Source organism: Gossypium hirsutum, chromosome D07 (assembly GCF_007990345.1).
Source record: "Gossypium hirsutum isolate 1008001.06 chromosome D07, Gossypium_hirsutum_v2.1, whole genome shotgun sequence".
NCBI classification, from domain to species: Eukaryota; Viridiplantae; Streptophyta; class Magnoliopsida; order Malvales; family Malvaceae; genus Gossypium; species Gossypium hirsutum.
The window spans coordinates 33,209,733-33,228,906 of record NC_053443.1 but is presented as its reverse complement, the minus strand read 5'-3'; the positions used below and the strand labels follow the sequence as shown (position 1 = coordinate 33,228,906).

General features: G+C 32.5%; 1 protein-coding gene and 1 pseudogene across 1 annotated transcript; one reads left to right on the top strand and one right to left on the bottom strand.

Annotated features, from left to right (window-relative positions):
- Positions 1–438: 438 nt before the first annotated feature.
- Positions 439–2,145, top strand: LOC107954695 (uncharacterized). Its single transcript, XM_016890331.2, has 2 exons — positions 439–1,241; positions 1,365–2,145. Exons 1-2 carry the CDS (start codon positions 1,234–1,236, stop codon positions 1,918–1,920), a joined length of 564 nt encoding a protein of 187 aa, XP_016745820.1. The 5' UTR covers positions 439–1,233; the 3' UTR covers positions 1,921–2,145.
- Positions 2,146–11,623: 9,478 nt separating this feature from the next.
- LOC107954696 (uncharacterized) lies at positions 11,624–12,801 on the bottom strand (annotated as a pseudogene).
- Between the last annotated feature and the right edge of the window lie 6,373 nt (positions 12,802–19,174).

Here is a 19,174-nt window from a genome sequence, read left to right as displayed (position 1 = left end):
TTAACTTAATTACGAAACCCTAAACCCTAAAATTTAATAAATTTTAATTACAAAACGTAATTTAATTTTAATTAATTAATTAATTTCTCTCTAAAACCCTAAAAATCTGAAAAACCCTAAAAATCCTAATGTGGGAAACACGGCGAAATCGCGTCCCCAAGTGCGCGCGACGTGGCAGCAAATCGCGTCCACGTCAGCGCGCTTTGATGACGTGGACACAAATCGCGCTTTCAAGGACGCACTTTGTTGCCACGTCAGCATAGCGCGCTGACATGGACGCGATTTGCTGACATATCCCCTGACTTCGCGCTTACGTGGACGCGATTTAGGGGAAAAGGGCCCATTCCAATAAATAAAAAAATACCGGGCTTATTTCGGTTAATTTAAAAAAAAATTGGCTTTTTTAGTATTTTGCCCCATCTTTACAGCTGCTTTCACGTATTCATTTTCAAATATAAAATTTATTGCATAAATTTTTTTTATCTGATTTGTTCCATACCTTGTTCTTAAAATTTTCTCGATATTCAAACTCAGAATTATGTCACATATTATATCAAAATTTTCGGAGTGCCACAATCAGCGTCACCACCATGGACATTGTTGGGAGTCACCGACTTAAGGAGATCCGAAGCCTTTGGGATACGGTGCTCTACCAAACGTAGGAACCTTGACGAAGCGGAAGAAATCGAGAGGCCAGGAGCCCCGTCTAGAGAAAAGGAGATAAGCTATCTCCAAGAGAGACTTGGAAAAATCATGTGGTGGTACACCACCACCATTCTAGTAGCCAAAAGCTTGAGGAGGAGAGGGGAGATCTCGAAGTTTTTTTTCCGAAAGACAAAGAAGGCAAAAGGAAAAAAGACTTACCAAATCAAGAGAGAGGCGAGAGGAAAGATAGAAAGGGCAGTTGAAAATACACACTAAGGTCGTATGTGTTCAACACCTAAAGAAGAAAGCATTAGTTGGATGGTTCAATGTTATTCCACTTTATATTCATGTCCTAACCTATGTATCTTGAGAGACATTGATTTTTTGTTTTATTTTTATAAATGATTTAGCCATTGTTTAAAACTTACTTTATCAATTCTCTTCATCGACTATCAGGAAGTCCAACAAATTAGAAAAATTTAAAAAAAATCTAAAAGATTAAAAGGAAAGCGCTGCCTTACTTCTCCTTTTCCAGGAAACATAAACCCTTCAAGCAGCAACAAGATCCCGATTTTCAAAGACTCAATAATGGATGAGTAAAGTCCTTTTCCTTTTCCTCCCTTAATTTCATTTTCATTGAAATTGTTTTCTCTTTTTTTTTTCTTTTTTTTTTGCTTTCAAAATCTCACTTTCACACTGTAAATTCATCTGTTTCTCAGATCTGAGCAGGACCCAAGAAGACTGACTTCCACATCGTCTTCTTCTTCATCCACAACAAGAGTTCACGTCACGGCCTTGGACGGCCTGGTAAACGTCAACTCCCTCTTCACCATCGCCGTCTTCGTGGGCCTTTCTTTAACCACGCCAGGCCAACATAGCCTCGAGAATCGAGCCCCCTGCGACGCCGGCATCGACTTTGCGAAAAAGCTCTTGGTTTTCGAGGTAGTCTCCTTCAGTTTCTTCCTATTCTCGTCCCTGGTAGCTCAGGGTTTGAAGCTTGCCATCAACTTGTTGAACAGCAAAGACGTGGACGAAGCTATCAGGGCCCACATTAACCTTAAAGTTCTGAGGTTGGGGATGATGGGGTCGGCGGTGGGGTCGGTTATGGGGTGCTTGTTTTTGATGCTTTCGATGGTGAATGTGATCGAGATCCGATTGGGGATGTTGTCTTGTGGGAGTAAGTCTGCGGTTCACTCAGTCACGGCTTTAGTTCTTCTGGTTTCTTCTGCTCTCTTGGTTTACATTTCCACTGCTGTTTATGCTTTCTTGCATTGATGGAATGAAAGAAAATAGGATGCCCGTAATTATCAAGTTTAATCTTAGTTTTGGAAACAACATTGTGTTGTTATCTTCTCGTTGAGTTGGGGACATATGTTCAAGTATTAATTTGAATTTTAGTTCTAGTTTACCGGGAAATGTTTACCCTTGATTTACAATATGGTGTTCTTATGTTAGATATGGGCATAATATGAATTTCTAGGTGTCCTATGGACTTGATGATCGATTGTCTCCGGGCAGAAGCATTCGACAGCAACCCTAAATCTTTAGGGTTGAGTTCCAAAGTGCAAGGATGAAAGAAGAAATACAAAAGTAGAAATACCATAAATTTTAGAATAAATTATATTAATTATGTGGAAGGTTTTTTGTTTTGGTACTTTAATTTAAAAAATTATAATTTATTTATTAAATTATTTAAAAGTTTTCATTAAAGTTATTGAGTTGTTAAATTCGATATTATATTTCTTTTTGTTTATATTGTTTTCATCAATCAAAAGTTTTTTTCCTCCATCTTTTCTACGGTTTATGTTTTTATTTTCATGAAATGGCTTTGGATATTAAGAATCTTCAAATCGAAATTCAAACAATTCCTTTTTCGACCTTTAACACAAACTGTTAGATCGATTTGGATAAATGGTATGTTTAATTAATTGATGGATATTGATCCATCGTACCGAGTATCAAATTGTTGCTTGGAGCTCATTGGCGGTACTTTTTTTTAAAAAAAAAGAAGTTAACAAACCAATGCCTTATATAAAAACTTTTAAATAATTTAGTTAAATAAAAATTTTTGAATAGTTCAGTGATCAAATTATAACTTTTTTTAGTTAAGTAATTAAAATGAAATTTACCTTAAATTTTAAGTGTGTTTCCTATGGGAGAAAAGAAAGAGGAGAGAAGATAGGTTAGATGGTTACTTTTCATCTTAATGGCAAAATTAGGCTTAAATGCCGATTTTGTTTTTTAATAAGGCCTTTAGGCCTTTTTTTTTTAAGGAAATAGATCATTTTTAGGAGAGAGAAAGGAAAAATGCAGTCAACTAGACGCGCTTTCTTCCAACAATAACAAAGCAACGACTTTTTGAACGTTGCCGTACCAATGGTAAACAAATTTAAAATTTTCCAACGGTTAATTTTTTTTACCCTATAAATACCCCCCAAATTTAATTTTTGTCATTCACATCATTTTCTCAACTCTGTCAACTCTCCCGTTTAAAATTTTTCGATATTTTCACTTAAAAATATTATTATTTTTAATTATCTCATTTTTATTCGCTCAAATCGATTTCTCACAAATGGTTGCTTCTTTAATCCGCTTCAACCACAAGCATATTTTTGTCGCCCAAGCAGTAATGATAAGATGAAATTTTAAATTTCATTATTTTCAATTATGTTAAATTTAGTTATTTTTTTATTTGAACTTTTTATTTTATAAATAGGTGGATGGTTATGTTCTAAAGGGCTTCGTTCATAATATGGAAAAACCTATGATCTCTAAAATTCGTGGTCACTTGCAAGAGGCTATATTCTTGCATGTGCCCTGCATGACTAGGGGCTGCAAACTCGATCTTACTCTAATTAACACGTTGGTGAATTGACGAATGCCCGAAACACAAACTTTTCACCTTCCATGCGACGAATGTACAATCACAATCAAGGACGTAGCACTATAACTCAATCTGCCAGTGGCCATTCATCATGGGATTAGCAATCATTCCAGGTAAAGTGGACCTCTGCAAAGCACTGTTAGGAAAGGTCTCAGACAAGTTTGAAGGTGGTCGGATATCGATAAATTGGTTGGAGGATAATTTCGACGAGCTCCTGAGCATTCATCATGAGGTTAATCGAGGCATTTTAATGCCCAAAAAATCTCGAAATTTGGTGCACGTAAGGTGGCTACTACAGCTAGTGGACTTCAATGAATGTGGAAAACCAAGTTGGAAATCTGTTGTCTTATCCACATTATACTGAGAGATGCGTCGGGCCACGGCACTGAATATGATATCGATTGGCGGTTGTCTGCTCTTGCTGCAGTTTTGGACCTGGTGGTGACTACCGTTTCTACGTCTTAGAGTGACCGACCCATACACATTCCTGTTGGTGACGAGGTAAACATAATTTATTAATAAAAACATAGTTTGTACATCAATTTTTTTATTTATTATACGTTTCAACTAACATAACGCTTGTACAGGTGGAATCATGGGCTGAGTTACATGGGACTGCCCGACGAGTTGGAAGATTTTAGGTTGCTATTAGATCAACGCTCGGAAGCTGAGGTTAGTTACTTATTCTTTCGAACCTATATTAATTATGCAATGATTCATAAAAAAATTGTACATAATGATATTTACAATTCCGCTTTTCAGTTTGAATGGATATCATACACCGATACCGGTATCATATCTTGCATCCTGTCGGGAGTGTTGGCTAATCGGGAGATGTGGGACACCAAGATGTCATTGGTAGTGTACGCGACAATGGAAATACATGAATCAGACTAGGTGTTGTGGTAGTTCGGGTAGAGGCAACGAATTCTGCCGCCACCGCGAGACCTGAAGGAGCTACACAATGTGGACATATAGAGGAAGAATGACGATGACTGGGCGTAGCAGTACGGGCAGCACATTGAGGCTTAGGATCGTAGGATGCAATCCTTACTCATCCGCGAAACATTTTTCTCAGCGAGCACGATGGTAGATGTCGAGTACCTACCATGGCTCAGACTCGCCGGCAAGTTGTATCTACTGTCATTGGAGGAGAAGATAAGGAAAATTTAGCGCATGAGGTAACGACGACTGCCACAGCACCAACATAAGACGCGATCACACGACGAGATTGTCACCGGCCCCGGCAGAATAAGCGTCTTCTGTGTCTATGCAATATATGGGTCAATTCACTCCACTTATTCCAGTTCATTTCACTAACCCCAATTTCTTTCACAAGCACCACCACACTACGAACCACTACAGCAAGTGGTTGGTTCTTCTATTCCTGTAGGTACATATTTCTCTACACCGACGTCCCTCACATACTTCACACCCTACCAACCCAAATGTCGGGTCAAATACCGAGGCATGCACCACCACTGATGACGATGCCGATGCAGATGCCCATGCAACACTCGACGTCGATGTAGATGCCCAGGGCAATGCCAACATACTTGAGATTTGGGGCACCTTATGGTTACTCAGCTATAGTGACCCAAACACCGCCTGCATCATTGTTTTATCAGGTGGGTCATCGACGTAACCATCGATCGCTAGAGTGTTGGATACACGATGAGAGGCTAGGACGACGCAGCAATCAACCACGGAGGACGAGAATGATTCTAGCAAACTCGAAGATGAAGGCTATGGGGTATTAGTAGGTGAAAGTCCTAGCGGTGATGACACTAAAGAGGAAGTTTATAGGCTCGCACCTCCGAATGTACCTAAATATTGCTATGTAAATATATACAAAAGTAAATAAATAAATAAATAAATCGTTTTATTCGAACATTACATTTATCTTCATTTTTGTGTAACGTAAATTATGCGTAAGTTAACAATATATAACACATTTGGATCGTCTGAATAAAGGAAGCATTGCATCCACAATATTATTTGAAAGAAAATAATCCTACGTGGAGGTCTCAATCATCGGCTGTTATACGGTAATGGATCGGGGTATAATGGGGGAGCTAGTTGATGGTCGTTACGCGGCCACAAGCTCAATATTTTCGGATACCCAAAAATGATGCCCTATAAATACCATACAGTAGTTTGAGGGCATATTCATACAGAAAAACTCTGGGGCTTCCCGCTACAATCGATGTAATTTTCTTCTCTATTTTCAAGTAATCGGTACCTTTAACCTTCTTTTTTTATTCGAAGGCCGGCAACGTTGTGGATGTAAGAGGACTCTCAAGTGGGGAGCGACTATTGTGGTGTAGTAAAGGTTATGCTCCTTTTGGGGCAACGACGGTTGTCGTTATTAAATAAGCCATTACTAAGTACAACCATTGATGCGCCGACTTGAGTTTGACCTTTACTATTCCAGAACATCCGCTCTCCACCTGAGAGCCCTCTTGTGTCCACCTCAGTGTTAGCCTTTGGATAAGAATGAAAGGTCAAAGATACTAACTACTTGGAAATAGAGATAAAAAGTTACATTGATTACATCGGAAGTCCCTAGAGTTTTTTCGTATGATTATGCCATCAATCTTATATATGATATACATAGGGCATTGTTTGCGGGTATCCAAAAAGCTTGAACTCTTGACCACGTAACGATTGTCACTTGGCCCCCGATTATACTCGAACCCATGACCGCATCACGATTGTTGACTAGGACCTCCACCTAGACTTTAACCCCTAATCGTATCAAGCATTATTACCCGAAACTAGATTTCCCCACGATGGGCTTCTAAGGTGATGGTTCTATCCCGCCATGACATATGAAATGTATGTATTGTAAGGCATGTTATCACATTCCTGACCCCTCAAATTTACCTATGAACTTCTACGATTCTAGTCGAAAATCCTAAACTCTAGAATATACACCAGGCCCTAAACTCTAACCTTAAAAAATTTTAAAATGGTTAGGGCTTTTAGGATAGAGAAAGGAAAAGTTTAATTAAAAATGGCCTATTTTTCTAAATAAATAAATAAAAACAACCTAAAGGCCTAATTAAAAATAAATCAGCTTATGTTGCTAATTTAGCTTTTGTTTCTACTCTACCAAGCAAAGTTTAAGCTTTAAAGTAGTTAAAAGCTTTTCTTCTAGGATTCGAAGATTCGTCATTTTGAAATGTTCTAATTTAAGATTTAATCTTTAATTTAAAATAATTTATTCTATTTAGTTCTAGTTAATTTAAATAATTAATATTATTAATTATTCTAATTAATTAAAATTGATGTGATATTTTAATAAAAAAAAATACCTCTCTAAACACAAAATAATATGCAATTGAGATAAGTTTGAAGTTGTTTTTTTTAATCTTTTTTATTTTAATTAAAATGGTTAATAATTAAATATTTAGATTAACTAATGATATTGTAAAAATAGATAGATCAAGTTATGTTAAATTAAATTTACTATAGTTAAGATGTTGTTTGATAAACTAAAAAATTAAGTACTAATTTAAGTTACAAAGTCTGTTAGTTATATTACTTAAAATAAATATGGCAGGTAATTAGATTGTTTTTTAAAAAATCAAAGGTAAAATATTTAAAGGATAATGTTTTTTTTAACATTAATCTCATTATAGGTTTTTTTTTTTTATACAATGCCTAGAATATTCATAGTACCTCCTCACCCCTTCAATAAGAGGACAATGCAGTTCAGCATACTTGAAACCAAGTCCTCCTGCATTAATAATAATGTCAATATCAATAAAGTTAAAACTCAATCGCCTTAAAAGATAATGTTAAAAGAATATAAATAATTGAAAAAATCCCACATTAAGTGATAAATAACTTTTTATCTACTTATGATTTTCAATTTTATTTCGTTGAAAAATTCTATCAATTATTTTTCTATTAGTTTAAATTATTAAATATGCTTGAAAATTAAATCATTCAAACGTAAAAGAAATAGCGAAAATAATAATTTCATCTTTTCAGAATAGTGGGAATGTTTGTAGACATTGGGTATGGACTTACTAAAAATGGTTTATCTCGAGGGCTTTCTTATTTTTCCTTTGATTACTTGATGAGCTCTTCATCTTTGGTGAATGCTGTTTGCATGTAACTTGGGAAATGATTCTGTAGCTATTTCAGGTTAATACGTCTGTGCCTAATTTAAGTTATTGAATTAGTTGATCTCAATCATTATTTGAGCAAACAATTTAATTAGAGAAAATAGTGAAAGTTTCGTAATTAAAATTATTTAATAGTACTTTAGTTTTTTATTTTAATAAAAATTAAAAAAATATATATGGTGAGATTTGAATCCATGCTAATTAGATTAGTAAAATATTAAATTTATCACTCAACCAAAAGTTCATTTTAATATTTTTTTTATATGTTCTTATTTAAATATGCACAATTTATTAGCTCCACCGGTTGTATATATTAATAATGTTGTTAATTGATTTAGTGTCACAAGTCAACTCGATATTAACTCACGATTAATGACAATATCATGATAAACAATAACAGTGCATTTAGTATTGTTAATCTGGTGTTTTTATGTGTTTAAATTTTGTTTTACTTATAATTTAATTTTTTTATTTTAATATCGTATATATTTCTTATGTTATTATGATTAATTAGTTTTAAACTATACGTTTTATTATTTATTGTATGTTATTTTTAAATATATTTGTTTCTAAATCAATAGTTTTCACACGCATACATGTGTGATAAAATTTCTTATATTGTACAATATTGTTAGGAGTTGTATAACAATTTGGATGAATTTGTTAAATTAAGTTTTGATTGAGTCTTTGCTCCTTTCAGTCATGGTTGTTTTGATTTCATCTTGTAGTGGTTTAGCTCACCAGGACATCTTTTTAATAATTTGATTTAAAATTATTTTTAATTAGTATTCGATTTTAAAATTATTATTTAATTTAATTTAATTTTTATTATTGTGTTTTCGTTTTTTAAATAATCATAAATATAATAATTTCTTAAAATTTTAAGTACAATTAATATTATTTTTCTTAATTCAATAAAAAAATAAAAATATCCATGCATTTTAAAATTGTTTACTAAGTTAAATAGAAATTATGTATTAATTACTATAAAATAATCATGAATTTCTTGATTTATTTGTAAAAAGAATATAATGGCACACAAAATGATGTATCATTAATAGTTACAAGAATAAAGATAACCAAGGTTGAATCAAAATGTACAACAAAATTCCAATTTTAAATTAAAAATAGATACACTAAAAAATCTTTAAAAAGTTGGATGAGACATTTTACTAACATACTTTGTTATCATTCTCATTGACTCCCCTAGCAAACGGACGGGGGAACTACAGTCACTTTGACCTTGACATCAAGAAACCGATCCTTGGACAACGGCTAAAAACTCGGCTTCAGATGTCTGTAGTTCAATCATCAATCAGAAGGCACTCATATAAAGGTAAGAAACAAGTACACGCAGATTAAGAGCTCATTATTATTATTGTCATTTTCTCTTGTACACACTTGTAGTTTTAGTTGTTATTCATTCTTTTAAGTGTTATATTATTGTGTGAGAGTGCTTAATTGTTATATATCAACCTTCTAGAAGTGATAATCCTTTCCAAACCTTAGTTGCGGTAAGATAAAGTAGTAGAGATAGACAATTTTACATGAATACCTACTTTTTAAAGTATATTTGCAAACCTATAATATTTTTTAAATCTAAAATGTTGAAAAAAAATATTTTCAAAAAACTAAAATTGAAATATCACTATATCAATAATATTAAAACTAAATCATTTCCATAAATTTTTTAAAATGATTTTTTTTTGCATACATTTTAAAAAACCTAAAATTGATTTTAATTTTTTAAAATATTTCATATTTAACCCTCAAAATAAATAAATACACCGTAATAAAACAATTTATCAAAAGTTTTATGCATTTTAAAAGTTTCAAAAATTTAAAATACAATTTTACAAAATTTTAAAGTTGAAAATATCGTTTATAATTTTTCTAATAAAAGGTTGTAAGCAACATAGATACAATCAAAATCGTAAACGATATTGTTTATTTTTTTTCTAATTTTCAAACAATTTTGATTGTATCTAATTTTTCTATTAATTTTATTTAAATAAAATACAAATTTTATAAAATAAATGAGCACGAGATAAAATAAAATAAAATAAACAACAGTGTATATATAACATTGACCAACCCTACTACTTTTCAACACAATACCATTATTAAATATAATACAAAATATACTTAGACAATTAATATATTTATTTCAACGAAAATATATATATATATTTAATGGGTTAATTGCACTAAACAATCACTCATATTCTAAATTTGAAGTTCAATGGCTAATTCAAAATCCGAATTATAATTTGGGGACATCCATATCAGTTAACCTTTAAAATTTGACATTCCTAATAATTTATGCCTATGTTATAGATGAATAAATTGCAAAATTACACAAGAATGATTTGGTATAATTTAACCTTGTTACCTGTACAATAACATTTACATTTTACCGAATATGTGACTTGGAAATAAAAATTTCATAGATACAATGAAAATCAAACTTGTCATACATGTTTGTATTAAACATTAGATTTTGTGGTGCCTAATTAGAATGGAAAGATTGCATTATCATCCTCAACAAATGTTTTCATTTCATGCATTAAAACAAATACAAATATTTTTATGTGTCTACCAAGTTGTAGATGTATAAATCCATAACAATAAACACACAATCGTTCTGCAAGGAAGAAATCACAAATGTTCAAAACCACAAGGCAGTCAAGTTCTTCCAATTCCCTTATCCATCAACAACTGAGAACAACAGCTTCTTTACATAATCATTATCTATCTACCTTTAACTACAAGGGCCAAGTAATGAACACAAAAGAATAGCATGTTCACCCGAGATACTATCGTTTTAATCATTTTAAGTAAACAAACATGTTACCCCCATTAGGAAATGAAAACAAGGCTCAGCTTCTTGGAATGTCTATGTCTAACAGTGCAGAACAAACCGTGTCCTTTCATACAAGTGGGGCACCAAACTTCAACTTGTTAAATAAATTTAATGTCGGTCCACTGGCCTAGCTCAAAACCATCTGTATTTCATCACCCTACACTATGCCATGGACCCAGTATAGGCAAACAGTAAATCTTACATGAGAGGAAATCAAGATCTTTACACCCCAATTCAGACATTCTCAGATGAAACATTCCTTATTTAATAGGTACACGTCCACTTTCTTATTCAACATTTCACAACCAAGTAGCTCAAGGCAAAGAAATTATTTGTTTACAAGATTGCTAAAGCATCCAGTATCTCGTATGAATAGTAAACGATGAAGAAGAAACAGATTATACACTTCATAGATTAAAAAGATCTCACCATGATGCAGAGCACTGTACTGGAGTATACCACGTTTGCAGTGATTCTTTGATTCTGGATATTAACTGATCCAAAATCCGACAACTTAGGTTATACATACTAAAACGAGCTATTTTTTAATGCTTCTCACGGGTCACGACTTCCACCATATGCCAAGAAAATAAGCAAATGGCATTGAACCAATCTGGTAGATACCACAAAAGTTCACTGGTTTTGCAAAAGTTTTAACCTCTCCCAAAGCCCAGTGAAAATAAAAGGAAAAATGTAAAACTTAAAATATTTTTGGGAGACGAGAATGCTAGATCAAAAATCCACAGGACGGATATACTCCAATAACCATCATTACAGAGCCATAAAGCTATGTAAAAACTCTCTGAGAAAGAAAAGTGAAAACAGATTCCATCAAGGTTTACACCTGAGCATAACAAATGTAAGTCCCTTAAATAAGAGAAAAAGAAAAAAGAGGGATCAAATAACAATGTCCTCAGTACACCCACCCATGTTATCACTGAAATAATATGGATTATGGACTCATAGTACATGCATATCTGATGCAGAACAGGGGAAACTCAAGATTAGAAAATAATCAACAAAAAAAAAAACTGAAACACGATATTGAAACATGATTACAAAGGCCTTACAGAATGTTAACCAAGCAATAAATAATGAAAATGAAGCAAGACAGTTTTATTATTGAACTTAGTATCATGATTCATTCATGAACTCTCTTAAATCTTTTTTTTTTTACTACAACAAAAAGTGACTCGATTCAACAACCATGCTTACATTCATAATAAAATAAAATTTTAACATATGAATAAAATTTCGTAGATTTTATCACCTGAAATCACCGTCCAAATGCTCCCATCTCCATTTTTATATTCCATAATCCATATGATATGCCAACCATGATGATCATCGAAAATGTATGTTTGAAAACTTCCAATTTCCCTCTCATCGGCCATCCTGGCATAGCTAGAAGCCGGCTGGACTTGGTATGTCGGCAATTCCGCACTATATAGAATAAAGAAAAAACGCAAGCAAAGCACACAGGAACCTAGAGCAGACTCTCCAACAAAATTTACAGCATGGGGTGACCGGGACCCCAAAATCCCCTTTGATAGCTAAACTGATTGCACTAATGCACAACTGCTTTTGCCCACCTTTCTACATATGGTTCCTCCCAAACTTCCTTGATCAAGTTCATGTCCAAGTTTCGCGGATTGACTCTACAAATTTTATAAAGAAACGATCAATTCCGCTATTCATTAGCATGTTTTTCATAAAGCATTAATCAATTAAGAGTGAAGCAAGTAAAAAAAAGAAGAAGAGAAATTGAACCTTGGCAATTGATTCAGCTAACAAATCGTCATCTGGAATTGAATCACCGGATTCAAAATCCCCTACCGCCATACAGTCCTTAGGCGTTTCGAACATCGACAAAGGAAGCTGCTTAACAACGACACCGACGATAAAATAAATGAGACCGGAGCTGGGAACATCGACCCCAATCCCTTTAACCGGGAACCAAAGAAACAACTCTTGAGCCGAAATCCCCGACAACGCCCCGATCTGCCCATAACTCAAGGTCCCCGACACATTGGTATCAAAATGCAACTGGCTTTCAAACTTGGCATTACAGGCCTGATCCAAATGAACCTCGAAGCGGCCCGTATCGTCGATATCAAATCGGATATACCCTTCGGAAGCAACCCCATGGGCAGCCCATGGGCCTTTAGGATATCGTAAATAGAATCTTTCTCGCAGCTGACAGCCGCGAAGATGAAAACAAGGTGAATAAATGTGGAAACAATTAAAGGAATCATCATTTTGGGGAGGGGTTCCGTTATCTTCTACGGTTGGGGTTTGTTTCTGTTGTACGATTCCACCAATATTTTACTGCCACGTTGATGGCTATGTTGTGATTATAAAAGTTTAATGCGCGACTCTCCCGGGGCATCGGTTTTACTTTTTGCCCTTCATTTGCTGTTCACGCACGAGAAGGTTTTGTGTGATAGACGCGCTTCTAAGGAACGTGGTGGGGTAACCCACAGTGACTGCGCCGCCTGTGGTGATTATGGTTAGAGCGTTGGATTAAGGGACAAAATCCCCCCTCCCCCAATTAATATCCATATTTGTTATCTCTACTTTCAGTAAACTCTTGTTATTGATTTTTTTATTGTTTAGAATTAATTCAACATCAATTTAATTAATAAAAGATTAAAATTTTAATAAATTATGAGTTTAACTACATAATTTAAATATTTATATACAAAATAATATTTTCACAAAAATCATTATTTATACTATATATAAGGGGTAGGGATAAGTACCTCGTGTCAAATATGTGTCCAAGTGTTTTTATAATCACTACATTAATGTCAAGATGCAAAAACCATTTATTTCTGAACAAAATTAACTTGCTGCTTTAAAATTACAAATTAGGTTAAAATGTGTTATAAATTTTTGTACTCTTCGTATATTTAGAATTTAATTATTATATTTTGTTTTTAAGAATTTAGTTTATCTATTTTTTAAAATTTAAAATTTAATTCTAATTGGTAATATCATCAAAATATTTCAAAATAAAAAAAATACTTACTTAAAAATTATATAGCTAAAAAAATAATATTGTTAACACTTTGTAATAAATTATTGCATAGTTAGCAAGTATGACAATGTTTTAATTTAAAATAGATTATATAAGCAGTAGAAAATAAAACAAGTGTTGGGGACAGTGCATGTGAAAGATGGAGAGATTTGGACATTGGTAGAGTGATCATGATGATGATGATTTTGTCTTTACATAAAATAATTTCATGGCATTAATTGGAAAAGAAATCCCCAAAGCATGTCTTTTGTGAATAATTGGTGGGTATTTTCATGAGGATAGGCTTGGGCAAGTGCATCCATTTTCCTTCCCTTTTCAAGGAAAATAAACAAGTTGGGGTCTTTCTTCATACATTATCATTAACTCCCGTACGTCACTAACTCATTACCCATCCTGTTTCTTAGCCTACCAAGTTTTAATAACTAACTAATGCTATAACCCAACACCTTTTCTTTATAAATACTTCCGGAATCTATGTTATAATTTTTTTTAAATTTAATTTACCATTACATACCAACTTATTAATAATGAAACAAAAAACAACTCTCTTTTTTCGGAAAGATTGTTTATTTGAGAGTAATTTGTAGTAAATATATGAATTAATATTTAATACATCATTTGTATATTATAATTAGACTTATTCATGAGTCGGGCTATTCGCACAGGCTTGAAAATCTACTTGAAATTTGGAAAGGTTTAGAAAAAATATTAGGCTCAAAAAATAAGTTTGGGCATAAATATTAAGTCCATTTAAAATATTGAATGGGCTTAGGCTTGAACATTCAAGGCCTGATCCGGGCCGATTTTAAGTTTATAATACTTTATATTATGTTATTTTTATATATTATGTAATTTATAACACATAAAAAATAAATCTATACTAAATATATAATATTACTCTAATGTAAACATTAAAATAATATTAAGATGACTATATAAAAAATTTTAATAAATAAAAAATATATAAATTTATTAAGTATTAAATTAAAATAATATAAATATTTTTTAAAAATTAATATGGGCGGGTCTAAAATGGGCTTGTGTTAATTTTTTGCAAATATGAGCAGGCTTGGGTAAAATTCTAGACTCATATTCCGGGTCAAACTTGGACAAGCATAAAATATTTTAATATCATGCTTAGACCCGACCGACCCATGAACGCATCTAATTATAATATATTGTAAAAATATTTTTAGACATAAAATCTTTCAAACAATCAATATTTTTTTTATTTAAGTGTAATTGGTTAACTGTAACTTTATTTTATTTAAAATTAAGCTTGTAACACTTAAAAAAAGTTAATGATAAATTTAGTCTTTAATATTTATATATTTTACATTTTTGTCTTAATTCTTTTATTCACACTTTAATAAATTTAGTCTTTTATTCACTTCATAAAAATTTAAAACATTACATAAAAAATTTAGAAAATGTTAAACAAATTTATAAAAATTCTAAAAAATATCCATGCATCAATAAAGTAAATGTGACCTGGTCACATCAATGTTTTTTTTAAGTTGTCATATCAATGTTGTTAAATTTTTATTAGTTGATTTGACGTCAAATGTGATAGTTATTTTAGTTTATTTTTACACTTAAGGAGCTTGTTTTCTAGCACTTTCAGTATTAAGTATTGCATTTTCGATATTTAGTGGTTAGTATTAAAAGTTAGTAAAAATAAGTGTTTTTAACACATTTTGTGAGTGTTGTGACCTATTAGACCGATAGGGGCCTTAGGTAGTTTTAATTTATGTAGTTGAGTATGTAGGATAATGAATTATAAGCCCAATGGACGTAAGAGTAAAGGATGAGTGATGTACAAGCTTCCTAAGCTGTCAAAGCATAAAACAAACCAAAGAAGGCACAAAAGGCTTGTCGTGTCGCGCCACAGGCCTTGCATGGCACGACATAGGGTCGACGTGTAGCCCAAGTATTTCGGGGCTATTTTTGTCCACACAATCAACTTTATATGAAAACCTAGGACGCGTCGAAGACCTAATTCGGGCTGCCAACACTCCTATAAATAAAACTTTAGGGGTTTGATGTAACTAAGTCGTCTTAGACGCATCCAAAAACCCTTGTAGTTTAGGAGTAGGATTAGATTAAGTTTTCTTTTACTTTTCATAAACTCTTTATTCTTTCCCCTTGGAATCGGTTGCAACCTAAGATTTCTTTTATTTAATAGAAGTATTTCAATATATTTGTTTTTGCAAGCGGCGATATTCATTATTCCGATAAAGAGATTTTCTACTATGTTCTTTACTCGACATTAAATCAAGATTATTCCAATCTCTTTTCTCTTTCGATTTATTCCTATTATTTACATGTTTAATTCAATTGAGTTTGAGATTATGGATAACATGAGTGGCTAAATCCGTTAGGGGAGATTAACGAGTAGATGGGCACGTGATTAACGGAGGATTTAGGGTTTCTCGAGAGGATTAGTTTATTTAAATTACGCATTCCTAAACCCTAGGATTGACAACCTTAGGAAGTAATCATAGGTTAAATGTCGGGAGATAAGTTTTGTCGAGTAAAACATAATTTATCCTGCTTGAGAAAGTGAGGTCAGGAGATAAATGAATATCAAGTAATTAATTAATTAGTTAGAGGCCAGGAGGTAATAATTGGTTAATTGATAGCTAATCCACCCTAAAACCCTAATTTGAAGTTAATTACAACCCCTGGAATGAGTTAATCTTCTAGATTAGTCTTATCAGTTTAATAGTTTGTTTATTTTATTGCTTATTTATTTTAGTTATTTAATTCCTCATATTAATCCCTTTTATGATCTGTCATATAGGATTTAATTACTATTATTTATACTTGTTATTGTAAAGAGATTTTCAATAGATTTAATCCATCCTCCCTTGGGTACGATCATCAAAATACTTCTATGTGTTTCGTTGTAAACACAAATACTATATTACAATTTGACTTGTATACTTGCGAACATTGTCGATTTAATTTTTATATATTTTTTATATAATATTTATAATATAAACGATAACACATTTATAGGCGGTCAGTAGTCTAGTTAGCTTTTTATCCAAAAAATAATAATTTGACTAAAATTTGAAGGTTAATAGTCAAAGTATTTTGAAAAACTACCCAATGTGACAAAAGAGGTAAATGCTAGAAGTTAAATTTGTTATTATACCTTAAGATTATCTTAAACTTGGCTAACTAATCTTAAAAGCAACAAATTCCAATCTTATTTAACCAAATATGGGTTCAAAAGTTTAATTACTTGCAAAGAATGATTAGCATTCCTACAATGACTATTCTAAGATAATACCACATTATCTTGCTATACTTAGTTGCGGTCTAAGTTTTGATTTATTTATCTTAATTATTCTATTTAGCAATTTAAGAAAAATCTAATTTTATTTCTAAAGCATTACTTTCAAATATAAAAGAGTTAAATATTTTAAACAAAATCGAGTTGAGTCCCTCCGAATATCGTGTCTGCGTCTTAACCTAATGGGTTATCTATAAGGATGAAGAATAAAGGGGTGAGCTATAAAGCTTAGTGTGTTCAATCACAAGAAAATCAGTGCAAACAGTCGATGGGTCATATTAAATAATAATGCATAGTATAATTGTAATCAAATAGCAAATCAGAGAATCGATTTTTCAAATTAAACATCAATAGCATCATAGAATTCACAATAGTAATTTCAGAATATCGATTTTTCAGTTCATCTTGTAGTCACATTATCTCAATTTTCACCACTATGCATATGCTTATGAATGCAATGCAAATTCAATGATTAGGAAAATGTCTTACCCCATCGTTACACACCACAGTAGGAGTTTCCCAGAACTCTTCTACCTTTACACCACGTTGTGGATAAATCACTCGTCGTTGTGGACAAACTGTTAGAAAAACGGGTTTGAAAAACGTAGCGGAAAATAAATTTAGGAAAAAACCAGAGTTTTAATTTTTTTTTCCAAAACAAAATCTTGGTTGTGATATTTAAAGTAATAAACACTTAATCAAAATTGTACCTTTTCAATTTGTCTAGGATGAGTGCTTCAACCAGTAGTCTTCTCTGCCATCCTCAAGCTCACGTCTGTCAAGTAAGGGCTCGTTTTAGATCAAAAAAATTTCACAAAAATTACCAATGGGATAATTTTGAAATTTCACTAAACTTTTAAGTCAAGTTGTAAATCAGAAAAATATTTCTAGAAATTTTCTAGAATAATCTCTTTAGAGAATTTTGTCTCTACAACTTTCTCTTGAATTCAAGTGTGTGTAAATAATGACCCAATGCTCTATTTATATAAGGAGAGTTTAGAGAGTTCAACTATGATTAAACTTAATCACTTTAATATTAAAATAATTTTTGAAATAATTAATCTGAAATCATATTTTCTGCTAGAGTCCTGGTAGGAGTGTACCCCTTCCATTGTTCAAACATTGATGACTAACCACCGCAGGCCATCGGGACGCTATTGTCGTAGCGCCATGTCTGGTGATATAGGTGCGACACCCTTACGGCACCCTGAGCCGCTTCGGCTGCTGCTAGTTTGATCCGAGTCAGTGACAATCCGATCGGTCTGGTCTAACCACCGGTTGGACCATTGGCTTGGTTTCACATACTGGGCTTGATTCGACTAGTTTTTGGGTCTTGGTCTTAGTTTTAGGCTCCCATGCCAAATTTACGATCTCAGGTCCAATTTGGTAATTTTTTGATTTGGAAATATCATATTAATTTTAATTAATTTTATTTTAATTTATCAAAATGAATTTTTCCAAAAATCACTTAGATTTTCCAAATTATTTTTTCAAGAAATTTCTTTAATCAAATCCTCTAGTTGAACAATTCTCACGACCACCTAATTTAATTCCACATCGAATAAATCGACTCAATGAAATTATTCCCAAAGTCATATAATTTTCTTATGATTCAAATGCAATTCGATCGAGTTTTTGTTGAGCTAGCGGAAGGACCAATCGGATTTATACAATCAGGCTCTATTGATTGCAATTATGCCCAGAAGCATCGTCCGATAATTCGCAATTACTTAATCATGGAGTTAGTCCATAATAAGTACCATGATTGAAAACTCCTTATTGTATACTCTTTATGAAGCAATTCATCTAACTACTTTGTCCAATGACCTCGTCATGTGTGTGTTACCCTCAAATGATATCCTTAATTTCTTTTAATTAAATCTGTTCACTTAATACAATCCTATTTTATCTCATTGTCACCATTGTGTCTTCTTAATGATTAATATGATCATTGTCAACAAATGACTGTGATAAATTGCTCGTTTGAGAATAAGCAACCCTTGGCCACGTTCCATATTTATCAATCCACACATTGTCAATGAGATGATATCATTAACTTTTTAATTGAGCTATGAATTCCACTGTTGCTAGTAAACCCATGCCATACACAAGTCATGTAACCAATATACCGGCTATGAGCTTGATCATCTTTAGAGCATAAGCCTCCACTTATAACAAAGCACATGAGTTGCATACGCATGATTAGTGACTAACTTAGGATATAGGTAAACCACACCATGAACATCATAAGTGAATTAATTCACAAATGGATTCAAAATTAATTTAACTTAAGTCTAGTCCAATG